We start from the raw sequence: 20,998 nt of genomic DNA on the forward strand, positions 1-20,998 counted from the left end.
CCTATGTACTGGTTATTGTCTTCTGTAAACTAAACGATGAAGGATTGAATGCATTTGTCACGGTAAATAATGGTTAGTGAAAATAGAAACTGTTTAGACACAGTGAAGGAAAGTAATATATGGAGGTCAACTACAATAAAGGTTAATAAGAATAAATTGTAATCTCTTTTGAAATTATAATAAAATCCTTCATCGCACACTATCAAATAAAACAGTGTTTGTTAGGCAGAGTGGACTCGACATACTATAGATTGGACTGGCTTATCGAAACCAATTTACCAGGAAATAAAAATCCCAGTATTTTTATTCCTACATCATCATATTCCAATGACTATTTTATAAGCAAACATTTTTAAACTTGGAATGTATTGAAAAAAGAAGCAATAGACTTTAATTCTATTATTTAATTCTATGCAGAATGCATACAACTTTTTTGACATTACGAAAAATGTTCCTAAAAACATTTTTTAAATTGATAACTATGGTTTCAAGATATTATAGTTATATACTTGAATTTACGTTAGTACCTACTTTATTAGATGAGTTATTTTGAAAGAAATTGCTATATTTATAAACTAATAATTGCAACTCAGTCCGTATTAATGTATGAATCTTCTTGGATTACAGTCCAAAGAATAATGTTTCAGTTGGAAATTTATTATTACATTACAGGGAAAATAAAGTGATTTGTAATAGGTAAAACCCTTTATTGCAAACCTCTTCAATTAAATCCGTGATATAATTATTTTTAATTAGATTACAGGTAAAATAAAGAAAAACTATCCACGCGTACGAACTCCAGTTTCAACGAGTCGATATATAAAAACGCAATATACTTGGAAAATTATTCGTACGCCATAAAATTATAATAATCTACTTTATTGGTGTTCTGTTATGCGCATAATTATGTAAATGTTGAGTCGCAATGACATCGACGTTTCATATTTTAGCCGCTTTACGGCCGCCGCTTGAGATGAACCTGTTTTTTACACATTGAAATAATTTAGAACTAATTTTAAGTCAGTCTATATACAACAGTACATGATATTTATAAATTGTGGCTATCCATACATAAACGCTATTTTAAAAGTAAGAGGGCTTGAGACAGGAGAATGGTTAAATAAGTTATAGAGTGATGTTATTTTTATATGTAGTATCTAGTACCTAAACTTAATTCTTAATACCTACTTACTGAACATGCTGTTCTGTCAGTACACAGTTCTGTGTAAAAATATAAGAGGAGTTACGGATCAGTGGTAAAAAAAGTCGGAAATAACATCTGCCACACTTGGCCTGCGTCGTAGATTACAACATGAACCTTCATGGGAGACCTGCTGTCCTGCAGTGGGAGCATATGGGCTGACGATGATGAGGTTGAATACAAAATCACGACTAGAATTCTCATTATGTTGCAAACATAAAAACAGTTATAATTATTTACGTACCGGCGAACTCTGTTATTCCCAAAACAGTAGGAAAACATCGTAAGGAAACCGGCACGACCAAGAATAAATGACCTGTGATATCTGCCAACTCGCACTTGGCCAGCGTGGTGGTTTATGGCCTGGGAGGTTACCGCCATCTCTTATAGCAGTCTTTGTCTATTACTTTCTCTTCTTTCTTTTTTAGTATTGTTTCCTTGTCAGAATCCACACAAGAGGCCCGAGTCCCTGCAGTGACTCGGGGACTCTATAAGGGCTCTATATGGGCTGATGATGATGATGATGATGATGATGATGATAATTATGATGATGGACACATTCATAAAATAAACATATCTAGTGTAATTGTTTTGCTAGAAAACTTTGGACTTATTCAGCTCTTACTCATGTGCTACTAGTGAACAAACAAAATCCCATCTAGATCCAATAATCCAATTGGGGTTTCAACATCCCGGTGGCGAAAGACGCTGGTTCAATCCCGTCTCGCGATCTGTTTTATTATTTATACTATACTTATTGGAGCAAATGTGGCTTAGGTAACTAAAAAAAATTTTTTTTATTAATTTTAATAGGTCAGCTCTTGACCACCATCTCGCCTGATGTTACGCTGCTGTGTGGCCTAACTAAAACTTCGAGGTTACATAAAAGGTAAGCTGCGCTGGCTACGCTAAGAAAATTCTATTGATTTTTAAATTCATCTCCACCGTATCCCCATCACCACTGCTCTAGTAGATATAAGAAAACATCTTGAGAAAACCAGTAAATACGTCAATGAAAAATTGAACGACAAACAAATGACATCTGCCAACTAACATTTGGCCAATATGACTTCTAATTACATAATTATTAGAAATTTAAATTATATGTAAATTCTTAATAAATTCAGATTAAAATAAATTTATTTCCCTTGTTTATAACTTTTATATTTACGATCAATTGTCACACGGTTTGATGATAAAAATAAAACAAAACAAACAATTAAACAATTTATTCAACGAAAATAAGACATATTGGCATGATATTCGTGATGATTAAATAAATAAAACTAATATAACACAATCTAATCTCGCTACAAATATATTATAAATATTCAAAGTTCAAGGCATATTTTATTTAAGCACAAATAAGCAAAAATGCATTCAAACAAACCAAACACAAATTCTCTTTATATAATATAGAAAAATGTATAATGTAGTGAAACATGATTTAATACAATTGATCAGTCTTATAATAATCAATAGTTCAAAAATAAACTTTATAAATGAACGATTTTTAGTTTTATTTCATTTTGCAGAGTATTCCTATAACAATTTTTAACAACAAATCTTCAAATTGTCTGAATAAGACCAAGTTTAAATGGGATCACATTGCAGTCCATCAGGTTTCAAATAAAAAAAGGATCATAAAAATCAGTTCACCCAGTAAAAAGACATAAGGTAACAAATACAAAAATATAGTCGAATTGATAACGTTCTGCTTTTTTGAGTCGGTTGAAAATTGATAAATCTCTAATCTGATTCCCAATTGGGAATTAAATAACAATAATAAGATTGATATCACGTTATCAATTTCTTCATCAACTTTACAATAAATGATTTCGTGAAAATGAATAAAAAATATCAAAATCCCTAATATTTTATTACAGTCATATCAAAGCACATCTACTTCCGTTTCACGGTTTCCCCCGGAGGCGTGTCAATCTTCTCTGATGTTATTTCGTATTGCGTGTCCAACCTACAAATGTACAATTATAATATTATCTACCTGCTTCCTTTTTTATCTGTGATCCATGAAAAATACACTCAACACATACATTCACAGGAAACAAATTCAGTTCGGGAATTTTTGCTCAAGCAGTAGAGACGAGTCATTTTCATATGGATAATGAAAAATGCATGTTCTACAGTATTACATAATCTGTGGTTCTAGTAAAGAACACAAAACCTCAAACATATTATTCATACTACTGACCAGATTTTTACAATCTTAAGCCTCGTATTCACCGTGAACACTTGCTGAACAACAGTTGATCAACAATGTTGCTTCGTTTAAGTGTTGTTAGAAAATTTCAAAGCGCGTATCAACTGTTTAACATACAGTGTTGCCAACATATTGACAGAAACTCTGCATATCTTCATTTAACTATATTGCTAAACAAAACATCTTATAAAAGAATACAGAGTTAATGAATTCCTCAAATTATATTAGCTTTTACTTTTTATTAGGTGACATAAAATAAAGATAATATTACGATAATTACGCTTCAATGCTTCATGTATTACAAAAAATGACGTTTCGAGCAGTTCGTTATTTAGTATTATATGTATAAGCTTCATTTTATTACACATTTTCCTTATATGCCTTAATAATGTCACATAAAACACAATTACAGTCCTTTCAGGGAATTTGCAAAGAAACATTGTAATTTATTACATGTACAACGTAACAAGCTCTGTTATTAAATTAATTTGTAGAAACGAGAAGAACGTGAGAGAAATAAAAAAAAATATCATTATGGCAAAACGTAATGTACTCTCCATATAGAAAAGTCGAGAAAATTCCCACCAGAAGAGAACAAAAAATCATCAGTAAGACGTTCCAAGGATTGATTCTAGAAAGTATAAAAAAATAATACAGAAATATAATAATGTAACGGCAGCCATGTAATAGTTACTAGCGTAGCAACCTGAGGGCATCCACACCGGCTGTTGACCAGTAAATTTGAAGGTGAAATGTTAATATATACGCATCGACACCGTCACATTGTCAATCTCTGAATGGATTGTCCAGAGCGTCATCTAATATTTATAGAGTGAGAAACCGAAGCGTCGGTACACAATACTTGGAAATTTAAACAGATATTAATGTCGGAAACTCGTTGGGAAGTTATCTAACTTTGAAATTGCTTATATTTTGGGCGTTTGTACAAGAATAAAGACAGTTTTCATTATAGGCTATCCGCAATTACTTTTCGGATATTCATTATAATAATGACAGCATTATAAGAGGCAATGATATATGTAAATCAGGGTTTATTTCAGGCTTGGTTTCAGGTCATGTATATAGTAAGGAAAAAAGTTCGTTGTGAAGATCAGTTGCTATTAGTTTTTTTTATCTATTAAAATACCAATACGAGTTTTATTCTGCAGCTCATAAGTCAGTCGCAAATGAACAGAGTCAGAGAACGCAGCTTTATTTCAACACTTACGAATCTTTTTTAATATCAGAGCGATAATCTAGTCACCTTAATTTATAATCATCATCTACGCCGCGCGGTCTCACCCGCGGACAAACCCACTAACAATAGCAAGTATTTGTATAGATCTTGTTCTATTTTGTTGTATAAACTATATTTTTGTAAAGTTTCATTAAAATCCATATAAATCCATTCACTAGTTTTAACGCGAAAGATTAACAAACAATTGATCCGTACTCACAAACTTTTCGCGCTTATAATGCTAGCAGGATTAGTTGGATCTATAACTTACTTTCACACTTACAACCCTCGTGATACTGACGATTTCCAAGAAAAAGCCCATATTCGTGCTGCGCTTGCAGCAATATAAACTTTTTCATGCATATTTACATAAACATATTTTCAAAAGAATCCGAAGAAATTGTAAAAGTCAAAAGGACACATTTGTGATTCAACCGTATAAAATGACCGACAGCTGACTTCAGAATTTCCTTCAATGCTTCTTTAATCGATGCCCACCTATCGCTGTATAATGAGCTTAAAATTATACAGGTCGGGTGGGGAATCGAACTGGGGAATTAGAGGTGAAAGGGCGATCACCTGGTGGCATTGACTGGACATTTCTGGAGCCGCGGCGTTATCGATACCGATGGTCTGATAATTCGGACATAATGTAAATCGGATTAAGGACATACTGTAATCCTGTATGATCGCTTCGAATGCGTAACTTGATCGAACCAGCATAGTCTAAATTGTATGTACACTAATCATTATACTGAAAACTACAAATGCCACTTCGAACTTATCGATTCCGGAATGTGATATATAATTGAGCGGATATGATTTAATTCTAGCATAAAAGCATACGACGCCATGGACAGCGGCTAGTCATAAATAATTCTCGCAACATTAAATGATGACTACTTGTTCGTGACAAACGTATAGACATATGACTGAGGGCTACGATGTTACAATTTTGCTTTATGATATACTAGCTGCGCCCCGCGTTTCACACGTGTAAGTCAGTATCCCGTAAGAATATCGAGATTAAAAGTTGCCTATATGTTTTTCCAGTTATCGAGCTATCTACGTACCAAATTTCATTGCAATCGATTTAGTAGTTTATGCGTGAAAGAGCAACAAACACACACACACACACACATCCATACAAACTTTCGCAATTATAATATTAGTTTTTTATGATCATTTGCAAAATGGTTGGATGGAATTTGGTATGTAAATTACATTTTCTATATTTTGCTGATTAAATGCGAAGTACTCAATTTTCAAATCTATTTCAAAGACAGGGGCGGCTTAACCTAAAGTGCAGAGCATGCAATGCACACAGGCGCCGCCGTTTCAGGGGTCGCCGCGTCGCTCCTTGAGACAGCTAAAAGCGTCGTCAGGGCAGGCCTACGGGGCGACAGGATATCATTGGACACAGGCGCTACACGAGCTAGCGTTGCCCCTGTCAAAAACTTTCCAAAAATGTTGCACAAATTCTGCACAAATTGAGAAATATAAGAAAAATCCCAATACTCAATTCATACTAGACAAACGCTTATTTGAAAGCATTGTGATTAGAAAGTAAACTGAATTTAAAAAAAACAATTGTGATTGTGAAAAATTTTCCTCCAGCTCACATTTTATACCCCATAAAATTATGGCCAAACAAAATGCCCTAAGCCCGAATGTACTTAATTATCCCACGTCATTCATCACGGGCTACGAACAAAACCTTTTAACAGTACAAAGGACACAGGGCACCCTTTTATCGTGCCATGTACGACTCTACACGAGTTAGCTGTCATACTTGATACACCACAACGTATTTTTCTTAGATCAAGTGGGCTTTATTAAGTCAAAAGTCTGCCTTTGAATGCATATTGCAGATTTAAAGTAAAGAATATATAAAAAAATCCCTTAGTAAAGAATATATAAAAACATGTCCCTTTACAGACAGACTTTCTGCGAAGAAAATGTCAAAAAGGTTGATCGACTGTGATTTCTCGTGGTAGATACAGTACACGCATAATGATTTTTCCAAATTGTGAGGTTAGATAAAACATGTGATAAAATGGGGAAGTACTCTTCAGTTAGGTACCTATATTAGTAAAGATTATTCAGATAAATGACTGGATATTATAAAACTTGCTAATCTACACAATATAAAACTTAGTAACATTAGTAGTAGTTTTAAAATTACACCATACAAACGTATAAATTATAGACCGTGTAAAGGTTAAAAAAACACAGAGCTATAGAGTCTCACAGAACAATTAAATATGAAGAGTGGCCTATTTCTAACTAGCTATTGGTGTCATCATCCACAGCCTTTCCATTGATCTACTTTTCTAAATCTTTGATATATTTCATATTCTACTACATATAGCCCTTTACTTACTTCACGATTCTGGATACTATTATATTAAGATGTCTGAAATAATTAAATATGTAACGATGCACATATAATTATTAGCATGTCAATACGCAATAAATAATCATTTTAGTTTATTTTAAAATTCGATCACGAGGCGGGATTCGAACCCGCGTCTTTTTGCCATTCCGTAGCAATTTTTCATCAATCATTTCAGTTGTTAAAAGATAGTTAAAAAAGTGTGTATTTATAATATGTAATGTATAATTATACACATCTACTTATTTATTTAGCTACTTCGAATTTCTCCATTCCACATTATATACTGCCTTCTCGTGCTATTATCCAACATAATCTAGCTGAGTTGGAATGAATTGAAATGTCATACAATTGAGGTTTTTAAGGGCCCCCTATTATAATAAAGGAATAAAAGATCAAGACAAGGCAATGCATTGCAGTTAAGCGCACTGAATAGTTGAATAGATGATGGGTAGCCGTCCTCGGTTGTTGACCTTCCACACCTGGACACTCAACCTAGGCCAGGGTTGGCAATTTTAATTAAATAGATTTTAAATGTTGAATAATTAGTTTACTTTACTGTGTACAACATACGAAAAGAACACATAATCTTTCTATATGAGGACCTAAATTGATTAAAAGCTATAATATTAGCTATTTGCTTTTTGTAACATAGAAACGCAACAGAAGTTATTTAGTTATTTTCTAGTATTTATCGTGCAAAAGCTGTAGCGATAATACAATCTATTGTGATATAATATTACTGAAAACTCTTACTTAAATGTCACCTTACGCCTATTTCACTGAATAATTTAGAAGAAATGTAACAAGAGTCTTTCAAATTTTGCATGAATTTAAAGATTCATTGAATTCCCTGCAGTTCATGTAAGACATTAGATAGCAAAATAATGAGAGAAAGAAAAGTCATATATAAGAAATACGCTGATTAGCAAAGAAAACAATTTAAAATTAACTAAGAAACAACAGACAATACTCATAGATGTAGATAAAAGACTTTTTCCAAAGATTATTCAACTCATTACCCTTTTACTACAAAAACTAAAAGCCTGGTAATTTATAGAGAATTTGAATCGGAATATCGAAACCAGGGCTAGTCTTAAATAATAATTTGATCATCCACTACCATAATACCATAGACCCAAATATTTAGTATGTAATATCATCATAATAGAGTAACCCGCCTAACCAGCCCAATTTTACACAAGCGGCTGTACTTACGTAAAACAGAGTTGCTAAAGAATGGATCTGGAACTTGTTGAAAGACATTTTTACTGATGGCAGAGAGATTACCAAAAAAATGAAATAAAATGACGCTTTTAAATTGTTAGATCCCTACACAGATCTCGAATAAAAAACCAAAAAGCTTGACTCGAACAACCCTGGATCAAATTCACAAGTGTTCGCATTATACACCACATTACACAGAATATTGATAATTCTTTTTATATCGCCCAACAATATATTTCAGTCGGCGCTGAGGTCACTGCACATGTAAATACGAAATGAGGGGGTCACTGTATTGATGTACCGGCATTTTGCACGTGCTTGCACACAATGGCGCGAGTTGCCATGGCAACCGGTTTATTGAAAGGGTTAATTATGTTTAGAAACGTTGATTGGACGATTATCTTGACAGTCCTGGGGTTCGCCAGGTAGGGTTTAAATAATGTATGCTGAGTATAAGTTTCAGAACCCTACTTCGTTCTCATGATGCGATGAAGTGAAGCACAAAATGTATACATAAGTTGATATACCCCTAAGTAGTTACTGAATACTGGTGATATTGTAAGACCATGAAAGCGTATGGCGTAGAAAACAAACGATTTACTATATATACACATAATATCATAAAACTGTTTTTACGTTGTACAAGTAAAACCACAGTAGATAGTCATATTTTTTGTAAAATACCTATATTTTTAATATGAACAAATTAGGCAATAATCTTGCGGGTAAATGTCTGTACAAATTTCCTCTTGAATAGTTACCCAATTCTTGTATAATTTTTGGCTTTTGGAAGATTGCGTGAATAAATGTTTGCCTCATTTAGTATTTTATAGAAAACGTGGTAATTGCCTAACCTTTCATGGCGTACAATGGTATTTTATACGTTTAAAGTCATAATAACGTACCTTAAGTTCCTCAAACGACAATCAGAAATAATACTGATTCGAGACCGGGAATCCCCGTCCAATGGTGGAAGAGTGGCTTTCGATCTTCCAATCATGCTATAAGAGATATTTAACTTAATGAGATAGAACATAAGTATCAGAAATAAAATCTTCGTTATTTATAATCATCTTTGGTTATTACTTTTTTTGGGATTTCTGAAAGTATTTGATGACCAAGGACATTTTCAGAGAAAAAATAATAAAAAGCAAAAGAAGAAAATAAAAGCTTTCACAGTTCACTAAACATAAATATTGTTTTATTGAATAGTATCTACATGGTACTCCTTTTCACTGACATTGCTTAATTTCTTTCAATTTTTAACTCTTCTTTCTTATACTTATTTTATCACCGTCTTATTACATATCTGATTTTATATACATTCAAAAAAGGTTTCACTTCGATTCCAACTGTCCTTCATTACTTTTAATGCATTAACCACTTAATACAAAAAAATGGTGGGTTCCAACCTAGGTCTACTAAACTGCTTGCTCTTCTCAGTTAGCTTCCGCTTTGGTCGAAGCCGGTCTACTATGGAATCGCCAGCACCATGCAAAGACCCGTCTACTGGAGTGGTTGTTTTCAATGCGCTGTATGTTGACTCCTGAATATAAAAAAATACACAAGAATTGATGGATGCACTACATAGTTGTGTGTTCTCATTGAAACTAGGATCTGCCTGTGAGTTAAGACTAATCAAACAAACAATAATAACAGTAACATATACACAGTTCATTCAATTTTACAACATTGTATTGTCATAATTGTATTGTTTGTTTTCCAAAGACAAATAAATAAAATAAAAATAAATAGAAAAATAGCCTGAATAATAGGATTATTTGGACTCGTTATTTTAAAGACAAAATAGTAAACATTTTCTAAACACTTCTCTTCTTCATGTCTAGACCACTGAACCCATCAGAATGATATCTTGTACATAGATAGTTTGAAACGCGAATATACAGGATGGTTTTTATCCTGAAAATCCCGCGGAGCCGAAACACATGCTTGTAAAAACTCAGGACTATCTATATTATACTTTAACTACGTGGATGAAAGAGATAGGGGAACGATAATTATATTATGTGGTAGTCAAGCACGCTTCGGCACGAATTGGGCCAGCTCGCACCGGGGAAGTACCACACCCCTACAGAAGACCGGCGTGAAATAGCATTCTGCTGTGTTTCGTTCGGTGAGTGGGGGAGCCGGAGGCCCATATCCTTTTCCTTCCCCTTCCCAGTCCTTTCCTTTATTCCTCTCGCCAATCCTTTCTTAATCCCTTCCCAATTTAAAGTCGGCAATCCATTTGTACAGTCGTAAGGTCTGTAATCGACTTTACGCCTCTACAAATGTTCATGGGCGGTGGTAACGCTTACCATCAGGCGTCCCACCAGCTCCACTGCCGACTGTAACATATAAAAAAAAAAATGTTCTTAAAACTATTGAAATACCTTATGCGATATTTCCTCAGTGCTGTAGTCGGTGATCTTCTGCAATATTTCGCTCTCAGCACAAATATTGGGTTCGCTTGTTACACTGCTGGAATCCTATGACACACACTAGACCTTAACAAAATATATTTACCTTGGGAACGGAATGTAAACAACGAATTGTGAAATAAAAAAAGAGCTGAATAACGTGGGTTCTTAAGAAAGTAAAAAAATTGGGCGCCAAAAACGCGACTTCAATTTTATACGCATACACACATCACCCTCTTTCTGGCACAGTCGGGTAATACGTACGTTGTGTAAAACATAAAATTACTTCATATAACCTGACTATTTACTACTAAATACTACTTTTACTAAACTTGACTTTTTACTTACGTAACTAAGATTTTTATAATTATCTGTCTCACTTGCGAATGGCAGATTGACTTTACCTGGGAAGCTGTGAAAAGTTTTATAAGTTTGCTTTGATAGTATGAACTTTGAGGGTTTTGTTAAAACGATTCTAGTGAGATCGCAGGGAAACTTCTAATAAATATAATATTATTGTAATCCCTTTGTATATAATGAACAATCCAGGAAACCAGGACACCTTACAAAATTTGTATTTGCCTGATAATAAACAACAAACAATAACTATTTAATTTCAGGGGTCTCAATGCTTGGCAAATCTTCCCAAGGCGCTTCAAGAGTTAGCTTTTAATTATTCAGGCGTATCTAAGTTTGCGCCCGGGCACCGCTAACAAGTGCATATTTTCCACTCAATATCACTAAAAAAACCGTTCAGTGGTTTATGTGGACAACGTCACAGATACATTTTTTTGCAAAATAACGAATGTGAATAAATGAATGAAATGGGAAAAAATTAATTCATCGTTCAACCAGCAATCAGATGGTATATCATCCACAACGGGATAGTCAATGGACGAGCTGCTGGGCCACTTCTTGATGCCCTCCTCTTGCGTCTCCTCGAGTACGATCAGATCGTGTTGACACCAAGTATCCTTAGGGCAGGGGTCTGGCGGGGCGTCGGGGGCCCACGACTCGCGCCGCTTGGGGATGTAGCAAGGGGGGTGCGCGCTCGGCTCCTCGCCGGGGTCGTGCCGGTAGAAGTACCTGGTTGATCGAGTTTGTTGGCAAGATCCGGCTCGAAGGACCACTACACGGGCTACACAAGCCCTTATTAGTTAAGCACCTTTGAGGTGATACAGAAATAAAATAAGAGTAAAGATAGCGCACTGTACTATTTAAAGATACATCACCTGGCACTCACATGCTGTGACAATCGATCTACTTTTATATCTTCAATTGGCTATGCTTATGCCCTCTGTACAGGCCGCTTTTATAAATAAAGAAATAAATAAACATTGAAATATATCCAAAACATTTTAAAATATAAGTACAATATATTACAGATTTAGGACATCAAACGGTGCAAAAAAATTTAAATCAGTGCATTAGTTCCTGAGATTAGCGGATAGAAATAAACTTTATAATTCTAGTCTAAGTAGATAGTGTTTAGGTATAGTAGTAGAAAATTAGGATCTATATTAATACCAGTCAATCAGCTTGAGCCACGCCTTAGCCGCACAGTGAGCTGTGAACAAGGAGTTTTGTCGCTCCATATATTGCTCATAGCAAATCTTCATAGCTTCTTCTATTATCTCTTCTCGAATATCGAGTATCATCAAATCGTCTTCTTCTTTTTGGAGTATTTCTGCCCTGATTTTACCGAACTATTTAACTATCTAATTCATACAGATAACAAGAAATATAGTAACCAAACGTACAGTTCTATAATCAAGCTATAATATTATGCTTCAAAGAGTTCTCTTTGAAGACTTTGTAAGAGTTCTTACGCACGGAAGTAGCCAGGTTTTAGAGTTCAAAACCCTTCCGAAATATTGAGATATTATAATTTACCTTATGCGACCAATATGAGATACTACTTTTTTAACCTATACCGATCCATTACTCAATGCAGGCTCAGTAGTAAGTATAGTTTAGGAACTGCTCTATAAAAAATAAAAGACTATACCATGTCCTTTCTGGAACATCTTTGGGCAAAGCCATTAACGTTCTTTGGTCGTCTGCTAACATAAGCTTTTTCCCTCGTCGTGAAATTTTATATTTGCCCTTGTCGGGGGAAGTTCTGCCGGCACTGTTCATCATGATTAAAATATGTAATTTTTGTGATAACAATAAAAGTAGTTTACAATATTTTAGGCAGTTAAGGTACGAATGACAAAATGTGGCTTTTTAATATCTATGGAAATCAATACTAATGAAAGAAGGTTTAATATATCTATAAATTCTTGTGCAGCATTGCATTACCCTATAGTTAATATTCTTAATATTTTGGAAAAAATCTTTGCAAATTACTTTCACTGTATCACTATCGCCTCGGCCCGACTCTGCATCTCAGGGTGGATGTTTTCCAAATTTTTATTAAAATCTGTTCAGTCGTTCTAAAGTGTACATCACTAATTTTAATTTATTGACACGACTTCCTTATACGTATATTTAAGGATTATAATTTAAATAATAATTTTTTTAAGTCAAAAATTTGTTTTTTTATCAGATCTAAAGTCGGAAATAATGGTTGTGTATGTATTTGAATATGATTTTTTTTTCATTTAAAGTTGAAATAACGGATACATAACGTTACATTTGTCGTGTATGAAAATATTTTATGCCTACTTACGGAATTAAAGCTTATCTAATTTCTATCATTATCTATAAGTTCTAGTTGAATGATTTTGATGATAACAAGATAACGCTCTGAGGTTATAGGCTATAGCGTATTCTCGGGAAATAGAAAACTTTTCCAATAAATCTGTTATGAATTAAAAAATGTTAAACTCTAGCGATTTAAATTGTTTAAAACCGTTTTTTTAACATTTTGTGGCCAGAAACAAAACCAGAAACAATATTGTCTATTAATTAAACGGTTGACATGTGTTTGAAAATAAAAGTGACAAAAACCGAATGCATATTGCTAGATTTTCGAAATTATTAATCTTCTGTTATTTGTTTTGTAAAATGGAAAGAAATTATATTTATAGTGTACAATTTGTGTGTAAAGATCTCTAAATGATGAGTGTATCTTTTCTGATATTAATTTCTGTTTTTTGAAGACAATGTACACTTTGAAAGGAATTTTTCCAGAACCCAGTAAGTATTGTTTTTATACCATATTATAGTATTTATTTAACTTCTAGCCATCATAATATGAAATAAAAATGAGTTTTGCAGAAATAATCGTAATAAAAATATGTTTATTGTGTCAAATTATTGTTTTATCAATTCAGTTCATCTTATTATTTAAAATTTTTTATTTGTATATTCTCTTGATCTAATTTATGATTGACTATGCATTTATAGAAAAGGAACAAAAAAAGAACTTCATAAGAGAAAATATGAAACAATTAAAGTTTATACAAGGCAAATCACCTAAAGAACCAAAATATACATTAAAAAGTGGTCATCCTCCACGCTTTGCGAGCTCCCTTGCGGCTTCGAACACACTAGGACAAGTCAAGTCCTCTCCATCCAATAAGAGTGGGAAGGTAATACTTAATATTGGCAAAACCAGTGCCTTGGGTGGTCGCAAAAAGCTCCCAGATGTACGAATAAAGAAAGGTGATATGGCAGAATTTTTAAAAAGAAAAGAACAAAGACAGTCACATGTGCAAGAAGATCAATCAGACGATGAGGTGAAATCAACGGAATCATCTGGAAGATTGCGGGATATAGGCTGTCAAACAATCGAAAGCAATCTCTCTCAACGGCTCGAGAGTGCCAAGCTAACTATGTTGTATAATAGGGAGGAAGACAGTGAAACTAAAATTAAGGCAAGTGGAGACTCTGGACAACACAAAAGTCCCTCACCAGTGTCTCACACACCTAGGAGGGCTGGTGATGATTTAATGGAAGAGAGAAATAGGAGTAGATTAAATTCTATTTTGGAGAAGAAAGATAAAGACCCATATTTGCCTCCAGGTTGACATTTTTTTGTTTTTAAATTAGACTTAATCTTATGACCTTACATACCTTCTTATGTAGGTGATCTATCCAACAAAGTACAAATATTATAAATCCTCATAGGTAATAGTTTTTAAAGATTAGTTAAGTGTTACTATGAACTATTTTTCTATCATAATAGCCCAAACATATCAATACACATTTTTGTTTTTGGTTACTGTATTTAACTTATAGATACATATGATCAAATCACTTTTTTTTGTTAATGACATTCAAAATTTCAGGATACCAAAAAGGAGTACTACCAAGGTATCTCCGAGAAAGGAAAGAGCAAGAGGCGAAGGAGCTGGAGGGGGCGAAAACAAATGACGATCACATCGCATGTCCACCGGGACATGTTACACTGCCTGATAATGAGAAACGGGAGACTTTGCGGATGCTGAGGATTAGTGAGTATAATTTATGGGTAGCACAACCAGACGGCCCTGTTGTTGCCGAGATAAGTAGATTGGGTTTGATCCCCTCTACTGGAAATATATAAAAAAAATTGTAATATCGGACAACTGAGCTGTGTAATGTAATGCATGATTTCCTAGGTGTTCTCAAAATATATTAAATATATATAGTCGAGCATATTTAGGTATATTAAAAAACTTTATTAATACTTAGTAGCTTGACAAATTAAAATACCATAATGTATGTTTCACTAATTGATTAATTCAATATGACTGTTGTTGGGCTAATAAGGCAGTGTAAATATTACTAAACAATCCCTATAATCATGTCTATTAGTTTTGAGATTACTTTGTTTTCTTCTGTTTTTCTGTAAGCCTCAATATAATCAACAGGTTTTGCCGAATTGGTGAATGAGTTAAACAAAATGCCAGTCAAAACAGATACGTTGAGGATGCGAAACCGCAAAATGGAACTCGAGAAACAACTGGCTAAGCTTGAAGAAGGCATCAAAGTGTTTTCTCGGCCAAAAGTATTTGTTAAAATTGGAGAGTAACTTGTAGTTTTTATAATCAATATTTGACGCTTAAGTCTTTGTGTTTACTTTTTCTCACTTGGGAAATTTTTGTGATGTTACTAGAACATTGTTAATGTAATAAATTAATGAGAGGCAAATTTTTCCATATGCGACTCCAGGAAAAAGTTAATGATGACACAGAGCCAATGATTAGAATACAGACATGTGACATGTGACATGTTTCTGATTATAGCTCACTGCTATAAATTTTTGTAATTGTATGTCTAATATTTCCATATGATTTATTGAAAAGAAAAACTTGTTCATAAATGTTTTTTATCAAATTTTTAAAAACTACTCAGAAAGAGTTAAAAACGCTGATTGTGAAACTACTATTCTTGCCTGTAAATTTTGTACCTGTTAAAATAATTAAAGTTAGAATATAACTTAAGATTTATAATTATATAAAATATTACTTGTCAAATTTTTCCATTGCATGAATTGCATTTTAAATTAACTGTAAAAAATATTTAATGTAGATCTATAAAAATAATTCCAAAACAGTACCGTCCAGTATTAAATATAAAATTATTTGTTATAAATAAGAGAAGTAGTAAAATTGTTTGTTGCTTTATAGTATCGTAATTATTGTATTTTAGTTTTAATTGATGTATGTTGTTCCTGTAACTAATATAATGACGTGAATTAATGTTCGTATGATTTACAGTGTCTATTACTTTTTTCTTATTTGGAAATTTAATATATATTTATTTCCATAAATATTTTTTTTATCTATCTCTATACTGTATAAGTAAAACTGGCCAGTTTTCATATGATGATGAAAACTGGTAATTTCTGCATCATCAGCCCATACATGTTCCCAAAGCTGGGACACAGCCTTCTATGAGGGTTCAGGTCATAATCAGCCATGATGGCCAATTGCAGGTTGGCAAATGTCAGATGTCGAACTTTTGATTCTTGGACATGCTGGTGTCCTCTCGTTTTTTTCTTTCACTCTTTTAAGCAGTGGTGATTTTATCTACACGCGCAGATAAATTATTGGAAAATCGATATATTTCTTTCATGCTCACATGGTCTCGATCCTCCGACTTATCGATATCGAGCCATCACTGCTTCTTTAGTTGGCCAGTTTTAATTCAATGTAATTATTAAAGTGCTTAATTGCATAGAGATCAATTCCAACATTGTGAAGTTATCTACAGTAATAATATTAAATGAGAAAGACTTCTACATGTACATTAGATCTTTATACACGTTTGCATGGGCACACTCCAGAAGAAATTACATTATAATTAAAGGACTATTAATTTTTTTATCCTTGTTTTATAAAGTGGTTCAATAATTTAAATAAGTTCTGTAAAGTAGTGCATTATTCTAGATTAACTTCGTAAGGAAAGTTGGAAGAAAGTGTAGGTTTGATTATGCGGCGCTGATAATGATAGATAGTATTTAAGCAAATGTGAGTTCTATCGTATTAGATAGAGTTCTATATATTATATTATAGATACGAAAATCACTGCATTGCACAAAAAGTAACAGAGGCTATAGAAATACTTGTTTCTGCCGTTGAGTTAAACGGCGCGGCACAGCAAGTTTTCAATTAAGAAAAGTTTTCTCTCTAAGTATCTTAGACTAGATGGCGTTTTGGGAAACATAATCCATTAGCTGCACATGAAATACTTTCACCGATTTGCGAAATGATGCTATGTTAATTCATAAATGTAATAAATTGAAAGCGTAAGAGAATGATGTGAGTTCGAATTCCGCAAATACCAACTGTTGGTGGATTTACAGTGAGTGTTTACAATAGATTAAAAATCCAAAAATAATTGCATAAATGAAAACGAATATGTACTATAATTCAATATAAACAAAATTAAACTAACATTATACTAATTAAATTAGTACATAACAAGCACATTTATAGTTTTCTAACATGTTGAAACAAATGTCTGTTGAATATAATGGGCCCTTTTCTATAGAACTCTTCTTTTTTTGTGTGCCATTCGTAGAAGGAGAATTCAGGAAAGAAAAATTTGATTTCTCTCTCTGCTGATGTTGGCGAGTCTGAAATATTAATGGTTTGTTATCATTAATATGGTATAGTAGAGCACAAAGCTTTTTTATGTTAAAATTTTAAGGAAATATTTAATATAGGCATATTTTGTTAGTTTACACAAAATCATAGGCTAGATAGATTTTGTATTGACTCCTATAGAAACGCATTAATATTTTGGTGTGAGGACTGTGATACAAATAAAGGAGTAGGTATTTAAAATTTTTAGAAAACTACACCTGTATATTAATACCAGTTTTAGCCACACTATATGCTATTATAATTATATGATCCAATGTAGCTACTAATAGATGCAATAGTGTGGTAACTTTTGGTAAAATAATAAATTTTTATACCTGACCCATGAGCAACATTCCGAGTGTCAGATATCCCAAACATGCCTCTCAATGAGTTAGGATCGTCAAATTGTGCTTTGTAAACTTTGGTAGGACCAAGCATTCTTCTCCACAGTTCTATTGCATTGGTATGTCCAATTATATGTAAATCTATGTAACCACTGAAAATGTAAAAAATTTACCCTAATGATTATTAGCACTTCATGGGATATCATTATGCATTTAAATTAGATATTTTCGAATATAAGTTACAATTTCGCTAGAATCGATTGGATATGCTACTAAAACATATAAATATCCAAAAATAGTTACATGCTCTTCATGAAGATGGTGCAACTTTAGAGCAATAATTGTTACAGTCACATAGGGTTTAGTATGAATTTGATAATAGCAAGAATTTAAGAAGAAAATGACAATGTAAATGTTTTTTTAGTGTATATTTGAAAAAGTATTTTTATTGATAACATTGTTTAGGATAAATATTACCTAGACATGAAAGTCACAAGCCGGTTGAAGAAAAATTTTCCCGTGTGTTCTATATAGAAGTTACCGGCAGTTTCTTGATCTAGGAAAACTCTTTTTGTTTCAATTACTACAAATTTATTTTTTATAACATTTCTTATGTATGATAGAGCGACTGGATTTTTAACTGCATGAGGCTTGATAATAGCCAATGATAGCTGTAGTTTCGACATTATGCTATGAGTACGCATTTGCTCCAAATTCCATCTTAATTTAGTTTTTAATATTTTAAGAATTTTGTATTTGAAAGTATTGTTTTGAAAATTAGAGGCATTTGATCATATTGTCATTTGTCTTGACAGTTGACATTGACATTTGATATATAATATAAGAGATAGTTATCACCTACCTAAGTTAAACAATTCAAGACATCTATATTTATTTGTTGAAAATTTTTTAACTATGTTAAAGTGGTGTATATTTTTTATTACACATTTGTAAACAAATAAATATATTATATAAAAACAAAGTTGATAAAAGGATAAAACTGTTAAAATATTACTTACTCTGAGTAATATAATAATGCACTATGCTGTCTCATGTCAGTTGTCACCTGTAAATACACTTTTCAGCAAAGAGTAGTATAATAATACGGGTATTTTCAGTTTTCAGATTGTCCCGTCAGGCTTCAACTTTTTAAATTCCTTATGCCTTTTATTTAGTATTCTGAATTTTTGATGTGCAATAAATATATACTTTGATGTACATCATCACCCACATAGTACTTTTTCATCGGCTTATTATATGAAGTCATAAAAATTATGTAGCGATTTAAGAAGAAACGAGAAAAATGGTAATTTGCAAATACTTTCAACAAGGTTGTTGTCGTTATGGACAAAATTGCAGATATGAACATGTTTATAGTTCAAAATACTCCTACCATGGTAAATAAACACCATTGTCATTATATATTCTAATACTAAACTATTTTAATAACATTTTATAAGACTCTTTTTTACCTTATATCCAGCGGGTTCTAACCAGCAACAAGCACCAACAAGCAATACAATAACAGATGAACAGTTAGTAAATCAAGTACACCAAGATATCCAAGCTGCACTTAAGGGAGGGCAATGGATATTGAGTTGTTATTCACCATATAAAGAAAAAGCGTGTTTTCCCGGTATTGCTGATTTATCACAAGAGGAGGCTAGGTTGATTATATACGAAGCAAAAGCTAACAATACTTTGGATCAAGCAGTGAGTATAATGTACTTTTTTTTTTTTGTTAATTCTATGAACTAAATTCAATTACTATAATAAAAATTATATGACGCTATTTTCACAAAATATGCAATAGTTATTTACATTTACAGGTCTCATATATGAACAATTTATTTAAAGAAACCAGGCAGAAATATGAACAATTAATACAACCATCAGCTCAAATAACTAAAATTTTAAGAAGCTTGTACAATGGAGAACCAGTGACGTCTCCATTTGGATCTGGCAACCAAGGTTTTGGGTCTAATGCTACTTCAATATTCCGCAGTGCCGTTCAAAATGATCCCTTTCAAAATCAACAAAGTGTATTTAGTCAACACACCACAAATCCACAGTCAATTTTTGCTCAAGCTCGTCAAAACATTTTTGGCCCCTCACAACCTTCAAATATATTTCAAACACAACCACAAGAAAATTCCACAGCAAAATCGATTTTCGCCCAAGCATCTCAAAGCACATTTAGTCAACCACAACATCAACAACAAAGTGTTTTTGCATCGAATCCACAACAACAAAGCGTTATCGGGACAAATCAACAACAGAATGTGTTTGCAACAAATCCACAGAGTGTGTTTGCCATCAACCAATCACAACAAAATGTGTTTTCCTCCAATCAACAACAGAATCCATTTGGAGTACAACAAAATCAAACTGCAAATGTTTTTCAACAAAGTGATGGATTTAGAAATCAGACAACTGACGTGTTTGGTGTATCGAAGAATGCTTTTCAGCAACAGCCTGTGGATGATAGCAATGTTTATAGCAAGATTGAGGAATTGTCTCCAAGTGATTTAGATGCATTCAACAGTGCAGAATTCAAATTAGGTTTCATACCAGAATTACCACCACCTCATAGTTTATGCATTTGAATAGGGTGATTAATATAGAGATGAATAAAAGTAAATTAATAAATTATGTAACAATTTATATGATTTTGTGTTTAACTGACTTTACTACCCACTTAATTATTTACCTAGTTTTGGAACTTGGTTGGAATTTTTGCTTTCAAATTTAAACCATTCTCTGTAAATAACCAAAGAAGTCCTATCAAAGTATATATTGAGGAGTAAGCTTCTTAATCTATACTAATATTATAAAACTAAATAGTAGTAAATAGGAGTATATAGCTAAACTTGGTCGTAAACTAGCCCGCCTACCATCTGGAACTAGATCGTTTTGGGCTCTTGCCAAGGC

At 32.9% G+C, this 20,998-nt stretch overlaps 4 protein-coding genes across 5 annotated transcripts; 2 read left to right on the top strand and 2 right to left on the bottom strand.

The window, feature by feature from the left end:
* Window positions 1-2,845: 2,845 nt before the first annotated feature.
* On the bottom strand, window positions 2,846-12,840 carry LOC119840132. The gene is given in 8 exon segments (XM_038366645.1): window positions 2,846-3,176; window positions 9,187-9,282; window positions 9,694-9,827; window positions 10,675-10,782; window positions 11,050-11,113; window positions 11,554-11,787; window positions 12,229-12,393; window positions 12,710-12,840. Coding segments are annotated over 8 exon segments (1,005 nt in total). The 3' UTR covers window positions 2,846-3,103.
* Window positions 12,841-13,632: 792 nt separating this feature from the next.
* Window positions 13,633-16,172, top strand: LOC119839961. The gene is made up of 4 exons (XM_038366421.1): window positions 13,633-13,845; window positions 14,056-14,673; window positions 14,940-15,104; window positions 15,504-16,172. The coding sequence occupies exons 1-4, from the start codon at window positions 13,812-13,814 to the stop codon at window positions 15,662-15,664; spliced, it is 978 nt and encodes a 325-aa protein (XP_038222349.1). The 5' UTR covers window positions 13,633-13,811; the 3' UTR covers window positions 15,665-16,172.
* Window positions 16,173-17,348: 1,176 nt separating this feature from the next.
* On the top strand, window positions 17,349-20,724 carry LOC119840081 (nucleoporin-like protein amo1). The gene is made up of 4 exons (XM_038366586.1): window positions 17,349-17,439; window positions 19,186-19,464; window positions 19,551-19,780; window positions 19,897-20,724. Exons 2-4 carry the CDS (start codon window positions 19,371-19,373, stop codon window positions 20,671-20,673), a joined length of 1,101 nt encoding a protein of 366 aa, XP_038222514.1. The 5' UTR covers window positions 17,349-17,439; window positions 19,186-19,370; the 3' UTR covers window positions 20,674-20,724.
* LOC119840082 (nucleoside diphosphate kinase 6) lies at window positions 17,476-18,920 on the bottom strand. Of its 2 annotated transcripts, none has more exons than XM_038366587.1 (3): window positions 18,545-18,896; window positions 18,059-18,219; window positions 17,476-17,713 (listed from the first exon to the last, which is right to left on the bottom strand). In XM_038366587.1, exons 1-3 carry the CDS (start codon window positions 18,769-18,771, stop codon window positions 17,568-17,570), a joined length of 534 nt encoding a protein of 177 aa, XP_038222515.1. In that variant the 5' UTR covers window positions 18,772-18,896; the 3' UTR covers window positions 17,476-17,567. The 2 variants fall into 2 exon arrangements, with proteins under 2 accessions (XP_038222515.1, XP_038222516.1); XM_038366588.1 differs by having other exon boundaries at window positions 17,645-17,713; window positions 18,064-18,219; window positions 18,545-18,920.
* Window positions 20,725-20,998: the final 274 nt, after the last annotated feature.

Source organism: Zerene cesonia, chromosome 5 (genome assembly GCF_012273895.1).
Source record: "Zerene cesonia ecotype Mississippi chromosome 5, Zerene_cesonia_1.1, whole genome shotgun sequence".
NCBI classification, from domain to species: domain Eukaryota; kingdom Metazoa; phylum Arthropoda; class Insecta; order Lepidoptera; family Pieridae; genus Zerene; species Zerene cesonia.